The sequence below is a fragment of the Pseudophryne corroboree genome (genome assembly GCF_028390025.1).
Source record: "Pseudophryne corroboree isolate aPseCor3 chromosome 3 unlocalized genomic scaffold, aPseCor3.hap2 SUPER_3_unloc_63, whole genome shotgun sequence".
Lineage (NCBI taxonomy): Eukaryota > Metazoa > Chordata > Amphibia > Anura > Myobatrachidae > Pseudophryne > Pseudophryne corroboree.
This window is the reverse complement of record NW_026967556.1, coordinates 257,744-278,449: the sequence shown is the minus strand read 5'-3', so window position 1 is coordinate 278,449 and position 20,706 is coordinate 257,744. Positions and strand designations below refer to the sequence as shown.

Below are 20,706 nucleotides of genomic sequence, written 5' to 3'. Positions count from 1 at the left end.
TTATGTAATAGGGGCCTACAGTAAGTCCGTAAGGAGAAAGAAGCTGCTTCTGGTACATGGATCCTGGTCATGTAGGGCTGAGAGAGTCAGTAACATTATGTAATAGGGTCCTACAGTAAGTCAGTAAGGAGGCAGAAGCTGCTTCTGGTAAATGGACCCTGGTCATGTAGGGCTGGGAGAGTCAGTAAGATTATGTAATAGGGGCCTACAGTAAGTCAGTAAGGAGGCAGAAGCTGCTTCTGGTACATGGACCCTGGTCATGTAGGGCTGGGAGAGTCAGTAAGATGATGTAATAGGGGCCTACAGTAAGTCAGTAAGGAGGCAGATGCTGCTTCTGGTACATGGACCCTGGTCATGTAGGGCTGGGAGAGTCAGTAAGATTATGTAATAGGGGCCTACAGTAAGTCAGTAAGGAGGCAGAAGCTGCTTCTGGTACATGGACCCTGGTCATGTAGGGCTGGGAGAGTCAGTAAGATTATGTAATAGGGGCCTACAGTAAGTCAGTAAGGAGGCAGAAGCTGCTTCTGGTACATGGACCCTGGTCATGTAGGGCCTGGAGAGTCAGTAAGATTATGTAATAGGGGCCTACAGTAAGTCAGTAAGAAGGCAGAAGCTGCTTCTGGTACATGGACCCTGGTCATGTAGGGCTGGGAGAGTCAGTAAGATTATGTAATAGGGTTCCTACAGTAAGGAGGCAGAAGCTGCTTCTGGTACATGGACCCTGGTCATGTAGGGCTGGGAGAGTCAGTAAGATTATGTAATAGGGGCCTACAGTAAGTCAGTAAGAAGGCAGAAGCTGCTTCTGGTACATGGGCCCTGGTCATGTAGGGCTGGGAGAGTCAGTAAGATTATGTAATAGGGGCCTACAGTAAGTCAGTAAGGAGGCAGAAGCTGCTTCTGGTACATGGACCCTGGTCATGTAGGGTTGGGAGAGTCAGTAAGATTCTGTAATAGGGTCCTACAGTAAGTCAGTAAGGAGGCAGAAGCTGCTTCTAGTACATGGATCCTGGTCATGTAGGGTTGGGAGAGTCAGTAAGATTCTGTAAGAGGGTCCTACAGTAAGTCAGTAAGGAGGCAGAAGCTGCTTCTGGTACATGGACCCTGGTCATGTAGGGCTGGGAGAGTCAGTAAGATTATGTAATAGGGGCCTACAGTAAGTCAGTAAGGAGGCAGAAGCTGCTTCTGGTACATGGACCCTGGTCATGTAGGGCTGGGAGAGTCAGTAAGATTAAGTAATAGGGGCCTACAGTAAGTCAGTAAGGAGGCAGAAGCTGCTTCTGGTACATAGATCCTGGTCATGTAGGGCTGGGAGAGTCAGTAAGATTATGAAATAGAGGCCTACAGTAAGTCAGTAAGAAGGCAGAAGCTGCTTCTGGTACATGGACCCTGGTCATGTAGGGCTGGGAGAGTCAGTAAGATTATGTAATAGGGGCCTACAGTAAGTCAGTAAGGAGGCAGAAGCTGCTTCTGGTACATGGACCCTGGTCATGTAGGGCTGGGAGAGTCAGTAAGATTAAGTAATAGGGGCCTACAGTAAGTCAGTAAGGAGGCAGAAGCTGCTTCTGGTACATGGACCCTGGTCATGTAGGGCTGGGAGAGTCAGTAACATTATGTAATAGGGGCCTACATTAAGTCAGTAAGGAGGCAGAAGCTGCTTCTGGTACATGGACCCTGGTCATGTAGGGCTGGGAGAGTCAGTAAGATTATGTAATAGGGGCCTACAGTAAGTCAGTAAGGAGGCAGAAGCTGCTTCTGGTACATGGACCCTGGTCATGTAGGGCTGGGAGAGTCAGTAAGATTATGTAATAGGGGCGTACAGTAAGTCAGTAAGAAGGCAGAAGCTGCTTCTGGTACATGGACCCTGGTCATGTAGGGCTGGGAGAGTCAGTAAGATTCTGTAATAGGGGCCCACAGTAAGTCAGTAAGGAGGCAGAAGCTGCTTCTGGTACATGGGCCCTGGTCATGTAGGGCTGGGAGAGTCAGTAAGATTCTATAATAGGGGCCTACAGTAAGTCAGTAAGGAGGCAGAAGCTGATTCTGGTACATGGACCCTGGTCATGTAGGGCTGGGAGAGTCAGTAAGATTATGTAATAGGGGCCTACAGTAAGTCAGTAAGGAGGCAGAAGCTGCTTCTGGTACATGGACCCAGGTCATGTAGGGCTGGGAGAGTCAGTAAGATTATGTAATAGGGGCCTACGGTAAGTCAGTAAGGAGGCAGAAGCTGCTTCTGGTACATGGACCCTGGTCATGTAGGGCTGGGAGAGTCAGTAAGATTATGTAATAGGGGCCTACGGTAAGTCAGTAAGGAGACAGAAGCTGCTTCTGGTACATGGGCCCTGGTCATGTAGGGCTGGGAGAGTCAGTAAGATTATGTAATAGGGGCCTACAGTAAGTCAGTAAGGAGGCAGAAGCTGCTTCTGGTACATGGACCCTGGTCATGTAGGGCTGGGAGAGTCAGTAAGATTATGTAATAGGGGCGTACAGTAAGTCAGTAAGAAGGCAGAAGCTGCTTCTGGTACATGGACCCTGGTCATGTAGGGCTGGGAGAGTCAGTAAGATTCTGTAATAGGGGCCCACAGTAAGTCAGTAAGGAGGCAGAAGCTGCTTCTGGTACATGGGCCCTGGTCATGTAGGGCTGGGAGAGTCAGTAAGATTCTATAATAGGGGCCTACAGTAAGTCAGTAAGGAGGCAGAAGCTGATTCTGGTACATGGACCCTGGTCATGTAGGGCTGGGAGAGTCAGTAAGATTATGTAATAGGGGCCTACAGTAAGTCAGTAAGGAGGCAGAAGCTGCTTCTGGTACATGGACCCAGGTCATGTAGGGCTGGGAGAGTCAGTAAGATTATGTAATAGGGGCCTACGGTAAGTCAGTAAGGAGGCAGAAGCTGCTTCTGGTACATGGACCCTGGTCATGTAGGGCTGGGAGAGTCAGTAAGATTATGTAATAGGGGCCTACGGTAAGTCAGTAAGGAGACAGAAGCTGCTTCTGGTACATGGGCCCTGGTCATGTAGGGCTGGGAGAGTCAGTAAGATTATGTAATAGGGGCCTACAGTAAGTCAGTAAGGAGGCAGAAGCTGCTTCTGGTACATGGACCCTGGTCATGTAGGGTTGGGAGATTCAGTAAGATTCTGTAATAGGGTCCAACAGTAAGTCAGTAAGGAGGCAGAAGCTGCTTCTGGTACATGGACCCTGGTCATGTAGGGCTGGGAGAGTCAGTAAGATTATGTAATAGGGGCGTACAGTAAGTCAGTAAGAAGGCAGAAGCTGCTTCTGGTACATGGACCCTGGTCATGTAGGGCTGGGAGAGTCAGTAAGATTCTGTAATAGGGGCCCACAGTAAGTCAGTAAGGAGGCAGAAGCTGCTTCTGGTACATGGGCCCTGGTCATGTAGGGCTGGGAGAGTCAGTAAGATTCTATAATAGGGGCCTACAGTAAGTCAGTAAGGAGGCAGAAGCTGATTCTGGTACATGGACCCTGGTCATGTAGGGCTGGGAGAGTCAGTAAGATTATGTAATAGGGGCCTACAGTAAGTCAGTAAGGAGGCAGAAGCTGCTTCTGGTACATGGACCCAGGTCATGTAGGGCTGGGAGAGTCAGTAAGATTATGTAATAGGGGCCTACGATAAGTCAGTAAGGAGGCAGAAGCTGCTTCTGGTACATGGACCCTGGTCATGTAGGGCTGGGAGAGTCAGTAAGATTATGTAATAGGGGCCTACGGTAAGTCAGTAAGGAGACAGAAGCTGCTTCTGGTACATGGGCCCTGGTCATGTAGGGCTGGGAGAGTAAGTAAGATTATGTAATAGGTGCCTACAGTAAGTCAGTAAGGAGGCAGAAGCTGCTTCTGGTACATGGACCCTGGTCATGTAGGGTTGGGAGAGTCAGTAAGATTCTGTAATAGGGTCCTCCAGTAAGTCAGTAAGGAGGCAGAAGCTGCTTCTGGTACATGGACCCTGGTAATGTAGGGCTGGGAGAGTCAGTAAGATTATGTAATAGGGGCCTACAGTAAGTCAGTAAGGAGGCAGAAGCTGCTTCTGGTACATGGACCCTGGTCATGTAGGGCTGAGAGAGTCAGTAAGATTATGTAATAGGGGCCTACAGTAAGTCAGTAAGGAGAAAGAAGCTGCTTCTGGTACATGGATCCTGGTCATGTAGGGCTGAGAGAGTCAGTAACATTATGTAATAGGGTCCTACAGTAAGTCAGTAAGGAGGCAGAAGCTGCTTCTGGTACATGGACCCTGGTCATGTAGGGCTGGGAGAGTCAGTAAGATTATGTAATAGGGGCCTACAGTAAGTCAGTAAGGAGGCAGAAGCTGCTTCTGGTACATGGACCCTGGTCATGTAGGGCTGGGAGAGTCAGTAAGATTATGTAATAGGGGCCTACAGTAAGTCAGTAAGGAGGCAGAAGCTGCTTCTGGTACATGGACCCTGGTTATGTAGGGCTGGGAGAGTCAGTAAGATTATGTAATAGGGGCCTACAGTAAGTCAGTAAGGAGGCAGAAGCTGCTTCTGGTACATGGACCCTGGTCATGTAGGGCTGGGAGAGTCAGCAAGATTATGTAATAGGGGCCTACAGTAAGTCAGTAAGGAGGCAGAAGCTGCTTCTGGTACATGGACCCTGGTCATGTAGGGCTGGGAGAGTCAGTAAGATTATGTAATAGGGGCCTACAGTAAGTCAGAAAGGAGGCAGAAGCTGCTTCTGGTACATGGACCCAGGTCATGTAGGGCTGGGAGAGTCAGTAAGATTATGTAATAGGGGCCTACGGTAAGTCAGTAAGGAGGCAGAAGCTGCTTCTGGTACATGGACCCTGGTCATGTAGGGCTGGGAGAGTCAGTAAGATTATGTAATAGGGGCCTACGGTAAGTCAGTAAGGAGACAGAAGCTGCTTCTGGTACATGGGCCCTGGTCATGTAGGGCTGGGAGAGTCAGTAAGATTATGTAATAGGGTCCTACAGTAAGTCAGTAAGGAGGCAGAAGCTGCTTCTGGTACATGGACCCTGGTCATGTAGGGTTGGGAGAGTCAGTAAGATTCTGTAATAGGGTCCTACAGTAAGTCAGTAAGGAGGCAGAAGCTGCTTCTGGTACATGGACCCTGGTCATGTAGGGCTGGGAGAGTCAGTAAGATTATGTAATAGGGGCCTACAGTAAGTCAGTAAGGAGGCAGAAGCTGCTTCTGGTACATGGACCCTGGTCATGTAGGGCTGGGAGAGTCAGTAAGATCGTGTAATAGGGGACTACAGTAAGTCAGTAAGGAGGAAGAAGCTGCTTCTGGTACATGGACCCTGGTCATGTAGGGCTGGGAGAGTCAGTAAGATTATGTAATGGGGGCCTACAGTAAGTCAGTAAGGAGGCAGAAGCTGCTTCTGGTACATGGACCCTGGTCATGTAGGGCTGGGAGAGTCAGTAAGATTGTGTAATAGGGGACTACAGTAAGTCAGTAAGGAGGAAGAAGCTGCTTCTGGTACATGTACCCTGGTCATGTAGGGCTGAGAGAGTCAGTAAGATTATGTAATAGGGGCCTACAGTAAGTCAGTAAGGAGAAAGAAGCTGCTTCTGGTACATGGATCCTGGTCATGTAGGGCTGAGAGAGTCAGTAACATTATGTAATAGGGTCCTACAGTAAGTCAGTAAGGAGGCAGAAGCGGCTTCTGGTACATGGACCCTGGTCATGTAGGGCTGGGAGAGTCAGTAAGATTATGTAATAGGGGCCTACAGTAAGTCAGTAAGGAGGCAGAAGCTGCTTCTGGTACATGGACCCTGGTCATGTAGGGCTGGGAGAGTCAGTAAGATTATGTAATAGGGGCCTACAGTAAGTCAGTAAGGAGGCAGATGCTGCTTCTGGTACATGGACCCTGGTCATGTAGGGCTGGGAGAGTCAGTAAGATTATGTAATAGGGGCCTACAGTAAGTCAGTAAGGAGGCAGAAGCTGCTTCTGGTACATGGACCCTGGTCATGTAGGGCTGGGAGAGTCAGTAAGATTATGTAATTAGGGGCCTACAGTAAGTCAGTAAGGAGGCAGAAGCTGCTTCTGGTACATGGACCCTGGTCATGTAGGGCTGGGAGAGTCAGTAAGATTATGTAATAGGGGCCTACAGTAAGTCAGTAAGGAGAAAGAAGCTGCTTCTGGTACATGGATCCTGGTCATGTAGGGCTGAGAGAGTCAGTAACATTATGTAATAGGGTCCTACAGTAAGTCAGTAAGGAGGCAGAAGCTGCTTCTGGTACATGGACCCTGGTCATGTAGGGCTGGGAGAGTCAGTAAGATTATGTAATAGGGGCCTACAGTAAGTCAGTAAGGAGGCAGAAGCTGCTTCTGGTACATGGACCCTGGTCATGTAGGGCTGGGAGAGTCAGTAAGATTATGTAATAGGGGCCTACAGTAAGTCAGTAAGGAGGCAGAAGCTGCTTCTGGTACATGGACCCTGGTCATGTAGGGCTGGGAGAGTCAGTAAGATTATGTAATAGGGGCCTACAGTAAGTCAGTAAGGAGGCAGAAGCTGCTTCTGGTACATGGACCCTGGTCATGTAGGGCTGGGAGAGTCAGTAAGATTATGTAATAGGGGCCTACAGTAAGTCAGTAAGGAGGCAGATGCTGCTTCTGGTACATGGACCCTGGTCATGTAGGGCTGGGAGAGTCAGTAAGATTATGTAATAGGGGCCTACAGTAAGTCAGTAAGGAGGCAGAAGCTGCTTCTGGTACATGGACCCTGATCATGTAGGGCTGGGAGAGTCAGTAAGATTGTGTAATAGTCACCATCTTATAGGCAGCCGGTGAAAGGAACAGAGAATGGGTGTTATGTGGCAAGTCTGGTTGGTTTGCAAAGCTGAGCTGTAGCCCTGCCCTTTGTTGGTGAGCTTCTACCATATGGACCTGTTTCACCAGGACTGAGTCACAGCCAACTGGCATCACCCACACCTGGAGCTCAGCTAGACAACCATTTAGGATTGGTACTGGGTACTCAGTACCCGGAGCAAAGAACAGGTCATCTGCATAGCATTGGTAGATAAGGGCATGACATCTGGTTATTTCAGAAACAAAAGATGACTACTTGCGCTATAATACTAAATGGTGTATATATGAATGAAGACGCCTGTATAATAAATAACCATCTGGTTTTATTCAAGACAAAACATTTTTTTTTTTACAACAAACTACTTTCACTATGTAAAATTCCCGTACACGTCATCTAACATTTTTCCTATTTTCAACAACCATTAAAAATCACCTGGCATGTGTTACCATGATAACTATTTCCAGAAATAGATCTTTCATAATATGTCCCGCAAGTGTGTTTTAGAAGAAAATACGCTTAAATGTGCTGTCCCAAATTGTGGTTGCTGCTCATATGCTATGTGCACACAGCCTAGCACCCCATAAAGCAGGCATATCCAAACTGCGTCCCTCCAGCTGTTGTGAAACTACATATCCCAGCATGCCCAGACACAGTTTTGCTGTCAGAGAATGCTAAAGCTGTGTCAGGGCATGCTGGGATGTGTAGTTTCTCAACAGCTGGAGGGCCGCAGTTTGGACATGCCTGCCATAAAGCATATATTGCTGTACGTGGTGTGAAGATTATTTCACCCACCGGTAGCATGTATATTGCAAAAAGCATAGGAGATATGATAAGAACCTTGAAGAACAACGCATGGCAATGATAAGTATACTCCAGAAGATTAAAATGGTTCCTCACCTGAGTGATGCCTATTGTGTGCAACAAGAGATGATTTATTTCTCAGAGTATGGAAATGGCTTCTCACCTGTGTGACTTCTGTGATGTGTAAGTAAATCACATCTTGTTAGACAACATTTCCCACACTCAGAGCAAGAAAATGGATTCTTACCTGTATGACTTCTGAGATGTATAACAAGATTTGATTTGAGTGCAAAACATTTCCCACACTCAGAGCAAGAAAATGGCCTCTCACCTGTGTGACTTCTCTCATGATTAATAAGATGTGATTTCTGTGCAAAACATTTCCCACACTCCGAGCAAGAAAATGGCCTCTCACCTGTGTGACTTCTCTCATGATTAATAAGATGTGATTTCTGTGCAAAACATTTCCCACACTCCGAGCAAGAAAATGGCTTCTCACCTGTGTGACTTCTCTGATGTCTAACAAGATCTGATTTGAGTGCAAAACATTTCCCACACTCAGAGCAAGAAAATGGCTTCTCACCTGTGTGACTTCTCTGATGTCTAACAAGATCTGATTTGAGTGCAAAACATTTCCCACACTCAGAGCAAGAAAATGGCCTCTCACCTGTGTGACTTCTCTCATGATTAATAAGATGTGATTTCTGTGCAAAACATTTCCCACACTCAGAGCAAGAAAATGGCTTCTCACCTGTGTGACTTCTTTGATGTCTAACAAGATTGGATATGAGTGCAAAACATTTCCCACACTCAGAACATGGAAATAGATTCTCACCTGTGTGAGTTTGCTGATGTCTAAAAAGAACTGATTTCCGTGTAAAACATTTCCCACACTCAGAGCAAGAAAATGGCTTCTCACCTGTGTGACTTCTCTGATGTCTAACAAGAACTGATTTGAGTGCAAAACATTTCCCACACTCAGAGCAAAAAAATGGCTTCTCACCTGTGTGACTTCTCTGATGTCTAACTAGATCTAAGTTGAGTGCAAAACATTTCCCACACTCAGAGCAAGAAAATGGCTTCTCACCTGTGTGACTTCTCTGATGTCTAACAAGATCTGATTTGAGTGCAAAACATTTCCCACACTCAGAGCAAGAAAATGGCTTCTCACCTGTGTGACTTCTCTGATGTCTAACAAGATCTGATTTGAGTGCAAAACATTTCCCACACTCAGAGCAAGAAAATGGCCTCTCACCTGTGTGACTTCTCTCATGATTAATAAGATGTGATTTCTGTGCAAAACATTTCCCACACTCAGAGCAAGAAAATGGCTTCTCACCTGTGTGACTTCTTTGATGTCTAACAAGATTGGATATGAGTGCAAAACATTTCCCACACTCAGAACATGGAAATAGATTCTCACCTGTGTGAGTTTGCTGATGTCTAAAAAGAACTGATTTCCGTGTAAAACATTTCCCACACTCAGAGCAAGAAAATGGCTTCTCACCTGTGTGACTTCTCTGATGTCTAACAAGAACTGATTTGAGTGCAAAACATTTCCCACACTCAGAGCAAAAAAATGGCTTCTCACCTGTGTGACTTCTCTGATGTCTAACTAGATCGAAGTTGAGTGCAAAACATTTCCCACACTCAGAGCAAGAAAATGGCTTCTCACCTGTGTGACTTCTCTGATGATTAATAAGATGTGATTTCCGTACAAAACATTTCCCACACTCAGAGCAAGAAAATGCCCTCTCGCCTGCGTGACTTTTCTGATGTATAACAAGATGTGATTTCCGTGCAAAACATTTTCCACACTCAGAGCAAGAAAATGGCTTCTCACCTGTGTGACTTCTCTGATGTATAACAAGATGTGATTTCCATGCAAAACATTTCACACACTCAGAGCAAGAAAATGGCCTCTCACCTGTGTGACTTCTCTCATGATTAATAAGATGTGATTTCCGTACAAAACATTTCCCACACTCAGAGCAAAAAAATGGCCTCTCGCCTGTGTGACTTTTCTGATGTATAACAAGATGTGATTTGTATGTAAAACATTTCCCACACTCAGAACATAGAAATGGCCTCTCACCTGCCTTACCTGTCTGTGGGTTAATAGGCTTTGTGTTCTGTGTAAAACATTTGGCATCTATAGAACACGGAAACACTGTATCTACTCTCAGAGCTGTAACAGATGCACCAATATCAGAGTGATCAGGAGAACATTTTCCAGGATCAGGGGGATCAGCTGATAGAGCTGGATGTATAATTGGGGTAATGGGGTTATCTCCTGGAGAATCCTGTCTACTGTCATTATCTTTTATGTCACAATCCGGGGATAACATTAGATGTCCTTCTGAGATATTCTTGCTTGTGTGTCCATCTGCTGGAAATAAAATAGATTATGGAAATGTGACATTTTCTGTAACAATATTAATCTTGTAAACAATAGGAGAAGACGACTCTCTGGGTCACTTAATTGTAAATGTGTGTGTATAATAAAACATAACTTTTAATGAAGGCTTTATAATATTGTGTCTCAGATTATCATTGTGTCCACCCTCGTGAGAACACTCACAATAACAAATGTAATATTATAATAAGACTTAGATATATCGCTCTCTCTTGTACTGGTAACGAACCATGAAGTATAATTGGAGACGTAGTCACTCGGCAAGTCCTATGTCAGCAACAATGTAAAACAATGGATGGGGAACATATCGTATGAATTGGAGATTCTAGATGAACAATAACATCAGTCATATGAGCTGATGGATCAGAGAAATGTCTCCTAACGTTACTCCTGGAAGCATTGGTAAGGTAGCATTCCTTTATGTGTGCGCTCATATATTGGTAAGCCTGTACATGTGTTACTCACCCTTATATAAGGTATATTGCTATAGCAGAGTAGGTGTGGAACAAGGAATTTTACATGCAATACACCATATAATACACTGCAATCATCATCATCATCATCTGCTAGGTTATAATACCCTGTTACACCCCTATCATCAGTGTCTTACCTCTATACTCTCAATAGTAATAAGGATGATGGTGTGCACAGTAAGTATGATACAGAGAATTACATATCAGAATCTATACAGCTGCCGCCATACTTCTGCTTCTCATACGTGTGCTACTGGCAGCAGTGAACATCTGAGTGAGAGTGCAGGGAAGACAGCAGAGTCTGATGAGAAAGAGATTGGATCTGCCTTTGCAGGGCTGTACCACACCTGTCACCCCTGTTAGTATATAAAATAATAAATAAGAGGAGTGTGGTCCATCCAGACGTGCTTTCTGGAGCTCTCCTCACTAAGTGGCTTCTTATCTACCCTACCTGATAACTCTCAGCCGCCGCTGGGACCAAGACCCAATCTATTAATTCCACCACTCCTGCTGCCCTAAAGCTGCTCGCTGTGCATACTCCAGTCACTGTTCACTGCCACAGCCTAGCAACGCCGCTGAAGCCATTGGCTGAATTCTGGGGCTAAGTGTGCAATAGGACACGAGGACATGCACTGAGACTGGAGGGGGGGAGGTTCAGGGGAAATTTGCGGAAAAATTATTTCACAGAAAGGGTAGTGGACAAGTGGAATAGCCTCCCATCAGAGGTGGTAGAGGCTAAGACAGTAGAGCAATTTAAACATGCATGGGATAGACATAAGGATATCCTTACAAAGAAATAAGGATCAAATAAGGTTAATGATAAAAAAAAAATAATATATAAAAAAAAAAAAAAAAAAGGGGCAGACTAGATGGGCCAAGTGGTTCTTATCTGCCGACAAATTCTATGTTTCTATGTTTCTATGTTTCCTGCACGCTCCGGCCACCTGACTTGGAGGCGCTTTTGGCTCAGGCGGGAGCACTTACTCTCCTGCTAACACAGGTGCGCAGCTCCCGTTACTGCTGGGGACAGAAGGGTCTGCCCACAGTCACCGAGCCCTGCGGTGATATTGGGAGGTGAGGTGGCTGCCATTTTGGATCCTGGTGCCCGGCCATCGCATGCTTTGCCTTCTGCCTTCAATAATGTGTAAAATTGATATAAACTGCTAAATAAGTGTCCTGGCGGCTGGACCGGGGTCACTACACTAAATTGAAGCATTTGCCTGGAGGTGAAACTACCTTCTATTTATATGGTACCACTATCATCTACTTCCTCTCAGTCTACATGCAGAGCCCAGTATCAAGTATCGTCTGAGTACAGCTCATTACACTCTGATTACAACCTCACAGTATATTATTTTGTGGATTTATCCACTGAATATATATTGCCATTTGTGTCTCTCTGTGTCGAGAGCTTCACGTCTGTATCACGCTGACCTCTAGTGGAATTTATCGGTCACTACTGTGTTATTTGCGTTGCATTACATCATGTTTAAGCTTTGAGGTCTGATATTAGTGAGATTGGCATTCGTACAGACTAAAATGAAAGAGATTGTTGCGTCTCACAAAGATCTGATTTCAGCACATGACACCCTTCAGGAAGACACGGTCTCTATTCGTGATAAAGTCATTGATTTAGAAGACAGGTCTCGGAGAAATAATATCAGAATAATGGGCATGACGGATTCTGTTACAAATGCTGAGCTTTATGATTATGCCACGGTCCTCTTGTCAGAAACTTTCACCGAAGGCTTCTGCCGCGGACCTTCTTATTGATAAGATCCATAGGCTCCCAAAGTCCAAACAGGCCCCTATCCAAGCTCCGAGGGACACTCTACTCAGGGTCCACTTTTATCATATTAAAGAACGTATCCTACAGGCTGCTTTGTCTTCCTCATCCACAGCTGAGTGCCTGGATAATATGCAGCTATTTACGGATATTTCTCCTGTGACGCTGGCCAAAAGGCGTCTATTCCACCCAAGGGAATATACGTTATGGTAAGAACTTACCGTTGATATCGGTATTCTTCCTAAGTCCACAGGATCCACAAAATAACAATGGGATATGATGAAGCGACAGCCTCCCAGCTTGCAACGGGTCCCGTCCATATATCCCCGCCTCCTTGCTCAGGCAAATCAGTTGTATTCCAAAGCTCAAGGCAGGAGCATCATAGAGAGCCTTAATCAGGCGATAAGAACACACAAGCACACCCTTCCGTACAAGAAGGAAGAGGCCATTGAGTAAAAGGATCCTCAAATCAGGTGAGTCAGGGTGGGATCCCTATGGATCCTGTGGACTTACCATAATGTATATTTCTCTGGCAGGGTCCACAGTTATCCACAGGATAACAATGGGATTTCCCAAAGCAATTTAGTGAAGGGGACGCTCCAGACTGGAAAGGAGAATCCTTCGCCCGAATGCAGTATCCTGAGGCAAAGGTATCAAAGGCATAATGTCTAATGAATGTGTTAATGGAAGACCTTGTGGCTGCCTTACATATGTGTTCCGCTGAAGCACCACGTTGTGCTGCCCACGACGGACCTACCTTACGAGTAGAGTGAGCAGAGACACTAGCTGGATTAGGGAGATCAGCTTGAGAATATGCTTCTGAAATCGTCATTCTAAGCCACCTCGCTAGTGTTTGCTTGTCAGCAGGCCATCCTCTCTTGTGAAATCCGTAGAAAACAAAGAGAAAATCTGTCTTTCTGATGGCACTGGTACGATCCACGTTGATCCTTAAAGCCCTGACTACATCCAAAGATGCATCTCCCACAGAAAGACCTGGCCCTTGAAAAGTTGGTACAACAATTTCTTCCTTAAGGCGGAATTTAGTCACCACCTTAGCAAGATATCCAGATTTAGTTCTGAGAACCGTTCTATCTGGATGAAATATCAGAAAAGGAGAGCGACATAACAATGCCCCTAAATCTGAATCTCTTCTAGCTGAGGCAATAGCAAGTAGAAAGAGAACTTTAGCTGTCAACCATTTAAGATCCACTTTATTAAGTGGTTCAAATGAGGCAACTTGAAGGGCTTTCAGGACTAGACTTAAGTCCCAAGGCACTGTAGGAGGAACAAAAAAAGGTTGAATGTGCAGCATTCCCTGGAAAAAAGTACGCACATCCTGTAAATTGGCAATTTTCTTTTGGAACCATACAGTCAATGCCAACACTTGCACTCTCAAGGAAGCCACCTTCAAACCTTTATCCATTACAGCCTGAAGGAATGCTAAGACCCTGGAAACTCTGAAAGCCTTAGGGTCCATTTTCAATTCACTGCACCAATGAATATAGGTTTTCCATATTCGGTGATAAATGCAAGCTGAGGAAGGTTTCCTTGCTCTGAGCATAGTCTGAATTACCTGTTGTGAGAATCCTCTTGACTTCAGGATAGATGTTTCAAGAGCCACGCCATCAAAGACAGTCGATCCAGATGTCTGTGATAACAAGGACCCTGCATCAGTAGATCTGGATGTTGAGGGAACAGAAGTGGAACACCCATCGACATACTCAGCAGATCTGTGTATCAATGTCTTCTGGGTCAAGCCGGAGCTATTAGTATCACGGCACTTTTCCCTTGCTTTATCTTTCTCACCACCATGGGTAATAGGGTGATTGAAGGAAACACATAAACCAGATGAAAGTCCCATGGGACCGACAGGGCATCCACAAAGATCGCTCTGGGATCCTTTGTTCTTGCCCCATAAGCAAAAACTTTGTTGTTCAGATGGGATGCAATGAGATCTATCTCTGGAAACCCCCACTTGTCTACTAGCGTCTGGAAGTCCTCCGGGTGTAGAGACCATTTATTTTCCTGAATGGCGTGTCGACTGAGAAAGTCCGCTTCCCAGTTTAGGACTCCCAGTACGAACACTGTGGACAAGGCTGGATGATGAAGTTCTGCCCACTTTAGTATGTGACTTACCTCCTCCATCGCTTTCCGGCTTCGAGTTCCTCCCTGATGGTTGAGGTACGCTACTGCCGTTGCATTGCCTGAGCAGATCTGGACTGGTTTTCTCCGAAAAATGTCCTTTGCCTGAATTAGTGCCATATATATGGCCCAAAGTTCCAATATGTTTATTGGCAGGCAACTTTCTTCCCTGGTCCATTGCCCCTGAAAACACATTTCTGACACTGCTCCCCAGCCCTGAAGACTGGAATCTATCATCAGAATTTCCCAATCTGATATCCAAAGGGGTCTACCCTTGTCCAGATGGGATGTCTGTAGCCACCGGGCTAATGACCTTCTTACTTCTATTGTAAGAGACAGGGTCTGTGTTTTTATTGTCTGATGCAACCCATGCCATTTGGCAAGAATCAGAAGCTGCAGAGGCCTTGAGTGGAATTGTGAATACTCCACCATGTCGAACGTTGATACCATCAAACCCATCACCCGCATTGCTGCGTGAATGGATACCATTTCACTGTGTAACAAGTCCTGAATCCTTGAGTGAACCTTGGATATCTTGTTCGGATTTAAACTTACTCTCTGAAGACCTGAATCCAGTACCAGCCCCAAGTGAGTCATCTGTTGTGACGGAACCAGAAACAATTTTTCCCAATTTATGAGCCACCCATGGTTCTGCAGACATGTTATTGTCTGTCGCAGATTACATAAGAGCAACTCCTGCATCTGTGTCAGGATTAAAAGATCACCGAGGTATGGAAAAAGTATTTTCTCATACGTCCTAGAGGATGCTGGGGTCATCATAGAACCATGGGGTATAGACGGGATCCGCAGGAGACATGGGCACTTTAAGACTTTGAAAGGGTGTGAACTGGCTCCTCCCTCTATGCCCCTCCTCCAGACTCGTTTTATAATTGTGCCCAGTGAGACTGGACGCACTGCAGGGAGCTCTACAGAGTTTCTCTGACAAGACTTATGTTAGGTTTTTTATGTTCAGGGAGGCTGCTGGCAACAGACTCCCTGCTTCGTGGGACTTAGGGGAGAGGAGTATCACCCACTTCCAGTGAGCTCAAGGGCTCTGCTTCTGGCTACAGGACACCATTAGCTCCTGAGGGTGCTGATCGCTGGGTATGCCTAGATGCTCACACCCGCAGCCCGCCGTCACCCCCTTTCAGAGCCAGAAGTCAGAAGACAGGTGAGTAGATGAAGAAAAGAAGACTTCAGTGACGGCATTTATCTGAGATACTGCAGCGTGCGGACGCTGCGTGCCAAGCTCCCACATGCAGCACTACAGGGTGCAGGGTGTGCGGGGGGGGGGCGTCCTGGGCAGCTAATAAATCCTCAGCGGACACTGGCAAGAGGGGACATTAGTGCAGAGGTACTGTCCCAAAACCCCCGCCATTATAATCATACAAGAAGCGGTACTGAAGCTTCGTCCTCACAGCTCACTCTGCGCCATTTTCTCTCCATCAGGCTGCAGAGACGCTGGTCCTTCCTTCACACTGACAAGTATCAGGGTGCAAAACGGGGGAGGGGGGGGCACTGGCTAAATTTGGTGCAATATACTTTATATAAAAAGCGCTTATTTGGCATTTATTGGGCGCTGGGGTGTGAACTGGCAAATCCCCTCTGTGTCTCTCTGACAGGCTTTACTGTGGGTCTGTCCCCTGTGTCTGTGGGTGTTTGGTGCACGTGTGTCGACATGTCTGAGGCTAAAGGCTCTTCCCAAGAGGAGGCTGTATTAGGGACACAAACGGCTGTTCCTCCACAACAAAAGAAAAAGCATCACTATCAGATGCAGTCCTTTCGGCCCAATAAATACAGGAAGGGCCGAGGTTCTTCCTTCCTTGCTACTAGAGGAAGGGGAAGAGGTAAATGATCACCAGCCTTGTCAGGCTCCCAGGAGCAGAAGTCCTCCCAGGCTTCTTCCAATTCAACCGCATGACGTTGGGGCTCATATGCGGGAGTCCGCACCGGTGGGGGCACGTCTCAAACTCTTCAGTCAGTTTTGGGTTCGTTCAGACCTAGACCCATGGGTTTTACAAATAGTATCCCAAGGGTAGAAGCTGGAGTTTCAAGACGTTCCCCCTCGCCGTTTTTTCAAATCGGCCTTACCAGCTTCTCTTCCGGACAGGGAGGTAGTTTGCGACGCAATACAAAAGTTGTGTCAAAATCAAGTTATCGTCAGGGTTCCCCAGTCACAACAGGGAGAAGGCTTTTATTCGAGCCTGTTTGTGGTCCCGAAGCCGGACGGTTTGGTCAGACCAATCCTAAACCTGAAATCCCTAAATTTCTACCTAAAGAAATTCAAATTGAAGATGGAGTCTCTCCGAGCAGTGATCTCCAGTCTGGAGGAAGGGGATTTTATGGTGTTGGTGGACATAAAACATGCCTACTTATATGTTCCCATTTATCCTCCGCATCAGGCTTACCTGAGGTTTGCAATTCAGGATTGTCATTACCAATTTCAAACACTGCCGTTTGGTCTGTCCACGGCTCCGAGGATTTTCACCAAAGTGATGGCGGAGATGATGGTTCTCCTTCGCAAGCAAGGAGTCACGATTACCCCATACTTAGACGATCTCCTGATAAAGGCGAGATCCAGGGACCAGTTGGTGCAAAACGTTGCACTCTCCCTGACAGTTCTTCAGCAGCATGGTTGGCTCCTAAATTTGCCAAAATCCCAGTTGATTCCGATGACGCGGTTGTTTTTTTTGGGAATATTGGACACAGAACTACAGAGAGTCTTTCTTCCAGTGGACAAGGCTCTGGAACTTCAGAGTCTGGTCAAACAAATTCTGAAACCAGCAAGAATGTCAATCCATTAATGCATTCAGTTGCTGGGGAAGACGGTTGCGGCCTACGAGGCCATTCAGTTTCGCAGGTTCCATGCAGAGTGTTCCAGTGGGACCTGTTGGACAAGTGGTCCAGGTCCCACCTACACCGGAGGATAATCCTGTCTTCCAAGACCAGGATATCACTCCTGTGGTGGCTGCACAGCTCTCACCTCCTAGAGGGGCGCAGGTTCGGGATACAGGACTGGATCCTGGTGACCACGGATGCAAGCCTCCGAGGCTGGGGGGCAGTCACAATGGGAGAAAACTTCCAAGGAAGATGGTCAAGTCAGGAAACTTGTTTCCACATAAATGTTCTGGAGTTAAGGGCCTATTACAACAGGGGCCGTGCGTGTATCAGGACTTACCGCGCTTCGTTTGACGGCATGGCGGTTGAGCGCAAAATCCTAGCCTGTAAGGGTATTCCCAGTGAAGTCATTCCCACACTTATTCAGCCAGAAAAGGTAACGTCTAAACATTACCACCGTATTTGGAGAAAATATGTTTCTTGGTGTGAATCCAAGGGGGCTCCTACGGAATAGTTTCGACTAGGACATTTTCCCCATTTTCTACAAGCAGGTGTGGATGCGGGCCTAAAATTGGGCTCAATTAAGGTACAGATTTTGGCCTTATCGGTTTTATTTCAGAAACAATTGGCCTCCCTTCCAGAAGTTCAGACTTTCGTAAAAGGAATGTTGCACATCCAACCTCCATTTGTGCCTCCAGTGGCACCATGGGATCTTAATGTGGTGTTACAGGTCCTTCAATCACATTGATTTGAACCTTTACGGAAGGTGGAGTTGAAATTCCTCACTTGGAAAGTGGTCATCCTGTTGGCCTTGGCATCTGCAAGGTGGGTGTCTGAGTTGGCGGCCTTGTCTCACAAGGGCCCTTATATGATCTTCCATGTAGATAGAGCTGAATTGAGGACACGTCAACAATTTCTACCGAAAGTGGTTTCCTCTTTCCACATGAACTAACCTATTGTGGTGCCTGTGGCTACTGACGCCTTCGCTGAGTCAAAATCTCTGGATGTGGTCAGAGCTTTGAAGATTTATTTCGCCAGAACGGCTCAGATTAGGAAAACAGAGGCTCTGTTTGTCCTGTATGCTCCCAACAAGGGCCCTCATTCCTAATTGATCGGTCGCAAGGCGAATTTAGCAGAGTTACACACGCTAAGCCTACGCCTACTGGGAGTGTATCTTAGCATCTTAAAAGTGCGAACGATGTATTCGCAATATTGTGATCACAAACTACTTAGCAGTTTTAGAGTAGCTCCACACTTACTCTGCCTGTGCGATCAGTTCAGTGCTTGTCGTTCCTGGTTTGACGTCATAAACACTCCCAGCGTTCGCTCAGACACTCCCCCGTTTCTCCGTCCACTCCTGCGTTTTTTCCGGAAACGGTAGCGTTTTCAAACACACGCCCCTAAAACGCCGTGTTTCCGCCCAGTAACACCCATTTCCTGTCAATCACACTACGAACGCCGGTGCAATGAAAAAGCCGTGAGTAAAAATACTATCTTCATTGTTAAATTACTTGGCGCAGTCGCAGTGCGAATATTGCGCATGCGTACTAAGCGGATTTTCACTGCGATGCGATGAAAAATAACGAGCGAACAACTCGGAATGAGGGCCAAGGTTGGGTGTCCTGCTTCCAAGCAGACCATTGCACGCTGGATCTGTAACACGATTCAGCATGCTCATTCCACGGCTGGATTGCCGTTACCGGAATCGGTGAAAGCCCATTCTGCTAGAAAGATGGGCTCATCCTGGGCGGCTGCCCGGGGGGTCTCGGCATTGCAACTTTGCCGAGCAGCTACTTGGTCTGAGTCAAACACATTTGCAAAGTTCTACAAGTTTGACACCTTGGCCAATGAAGACCTTCAGTTGTTCAATCGGTGCTGCAGAGTCATCCGCACTCTCCCGCCGTTCTAGAGCTTTGGTATAACCCCATGTTTCTATGATGACCCCAGCATCCTCTAAGACGTATGAGAAATAGACGTTATGGCAAGAACTTACCGTTGATAACGTAATTTCTCTTATGTCCACAGGTATCCACAGGATAACATTGGGATATGCTGGAGCGACAGCGGAAATGGCACCAAACAGTCACAAGCTTTCTGGCCTCCCAGGATGCATCGGGGCTTCACCATATAATCCCTCCCACTCACTCAGTCAAATCAGTTCTTTCCACAGCGATTAGGCAGGAGCATCAGGTAGAAACCTATTTAGGCGATAAGAACACACACCCTTCCATACAAGAGGGAAGAGGTTTAATGATTGTCAAGATCCTCAAATCAGGTGCGTCAGGGTGGGACCCCTGTGGATACCTGTGGATATAAGAGAAATTACGTTATCAACGGTAAGTTCTTACCATAATGTCTATTTCTCTGGCTGGGTCCACAGGTTATCCACAGGATAACATTGGGATTCCCAAAGCCAGTTTTAGTGGTGGGGACGCTCCTGATTACACAGGAGGACCTTTCGCGCGAAGTCTGCATCATGAGAGGCAAAAGTATCCAAGGCATAATGTTTGATGAATGTGTTTATGGAAGACCATGTGGCTGCCTTACAAATCTGTTCTGCTGAAGCACCCTGTTGTGCTGCCCAAGAAGGACCTACCTTACGTGTAGAATGTGCAGAGACATTAGCCGGAATAGGGAGATCTGCATGAGAATAAGCTTCTGATATTACCATTCGGAGCCATCTTGCGAGCGTCTGTTTACTAGCAGGCCATCCTCTTCTATGAAATCCGTAGAGGATAAAGAGAGAGTCTGTTTTTCTGATGGCACTAGTACGATCTATGTAGATTCTTAAAGCTCGGACTACATCCAGCGACGCTTCTCCCGCAGAAAGTCCCGATACCTGAAAAGCTGGGACTACAATCTCTTCATTAAGGTGAAACTTTGACACCACCTTCGGAAGATAACCAGATCTAGTTCTGAGAACTGCTCTGTCTGGAAAAAATTTTAGTAAAGGAGACTTACATGATAATGCTCCTAAATCTGACTCTCTTCTGGCTGACGCCATTGCCAATAGAAAAAGTACTTTAGCCGTTAACCATTTAAGATCTGCTCTCTTAAGTGGTTCAAACGGAGGTTCCTGGAGAAATTTAAGAACTAAATTCAAATCCCAGGGAGCTGCAGGAGGAACAAATGGAGGTTGAATATGTACCACTCCCTGAAAGAAAGTATGTACATCCTGTAAATCAGCAATCTTTCGCTGAAACCATACAGTTAACGCTGATACTTGGACTCTCAAGGAAGCTACTTTCAAACCTTTATCCAATCCTGCTTGAAGGAAATCCAAAATCCTGGATACTTTAAAAGATCTCGGATTCAAACTTTTTTCAGTACACCAATCAATATAGGCTTGCCATATTTTATGATACACACGAGCTGAAGAAGGCTTTCTTGCTCGGAGCATAGTTTGGATTACTTGTTTTGAAAATCCTATAGCTTTTAGGATAGAGGTTTCAACAG

At 46.2% G+C, this 20,706-nt stretch overlaps 1 protein-coding gene across 2 annotated transcripts in view; it reads right to left on the bottom strand.

The window, feature by feature from the left end:
- Window positions 1-7,458: 7,458 nt before the first annotated feature.
- The window catches only part of LOC134984556 (zinc finger protein 665-like), a 43,875-nt gene continuing 30,627 nt past the window's right edge, over window positions 7,459-20,706 (bottom strand). The window contains exon 7 of one of the 2 annotated variants that reach the window (XM_063950112.1): window positions 7,459-9,984. In XM_063950112.1, coding sequence (XP_063806182.1) covers window positions 7,727-9,984 — 2,258 coding nt within the window. In that variant the 3' untranslated portion in view covers window positions 7,459-7,726. The remainder of the gene's footprint in view (window positions 9,985-20,706) is intronic. The other variant, XM_063950113.1, reaches the window with a different exon arrangement.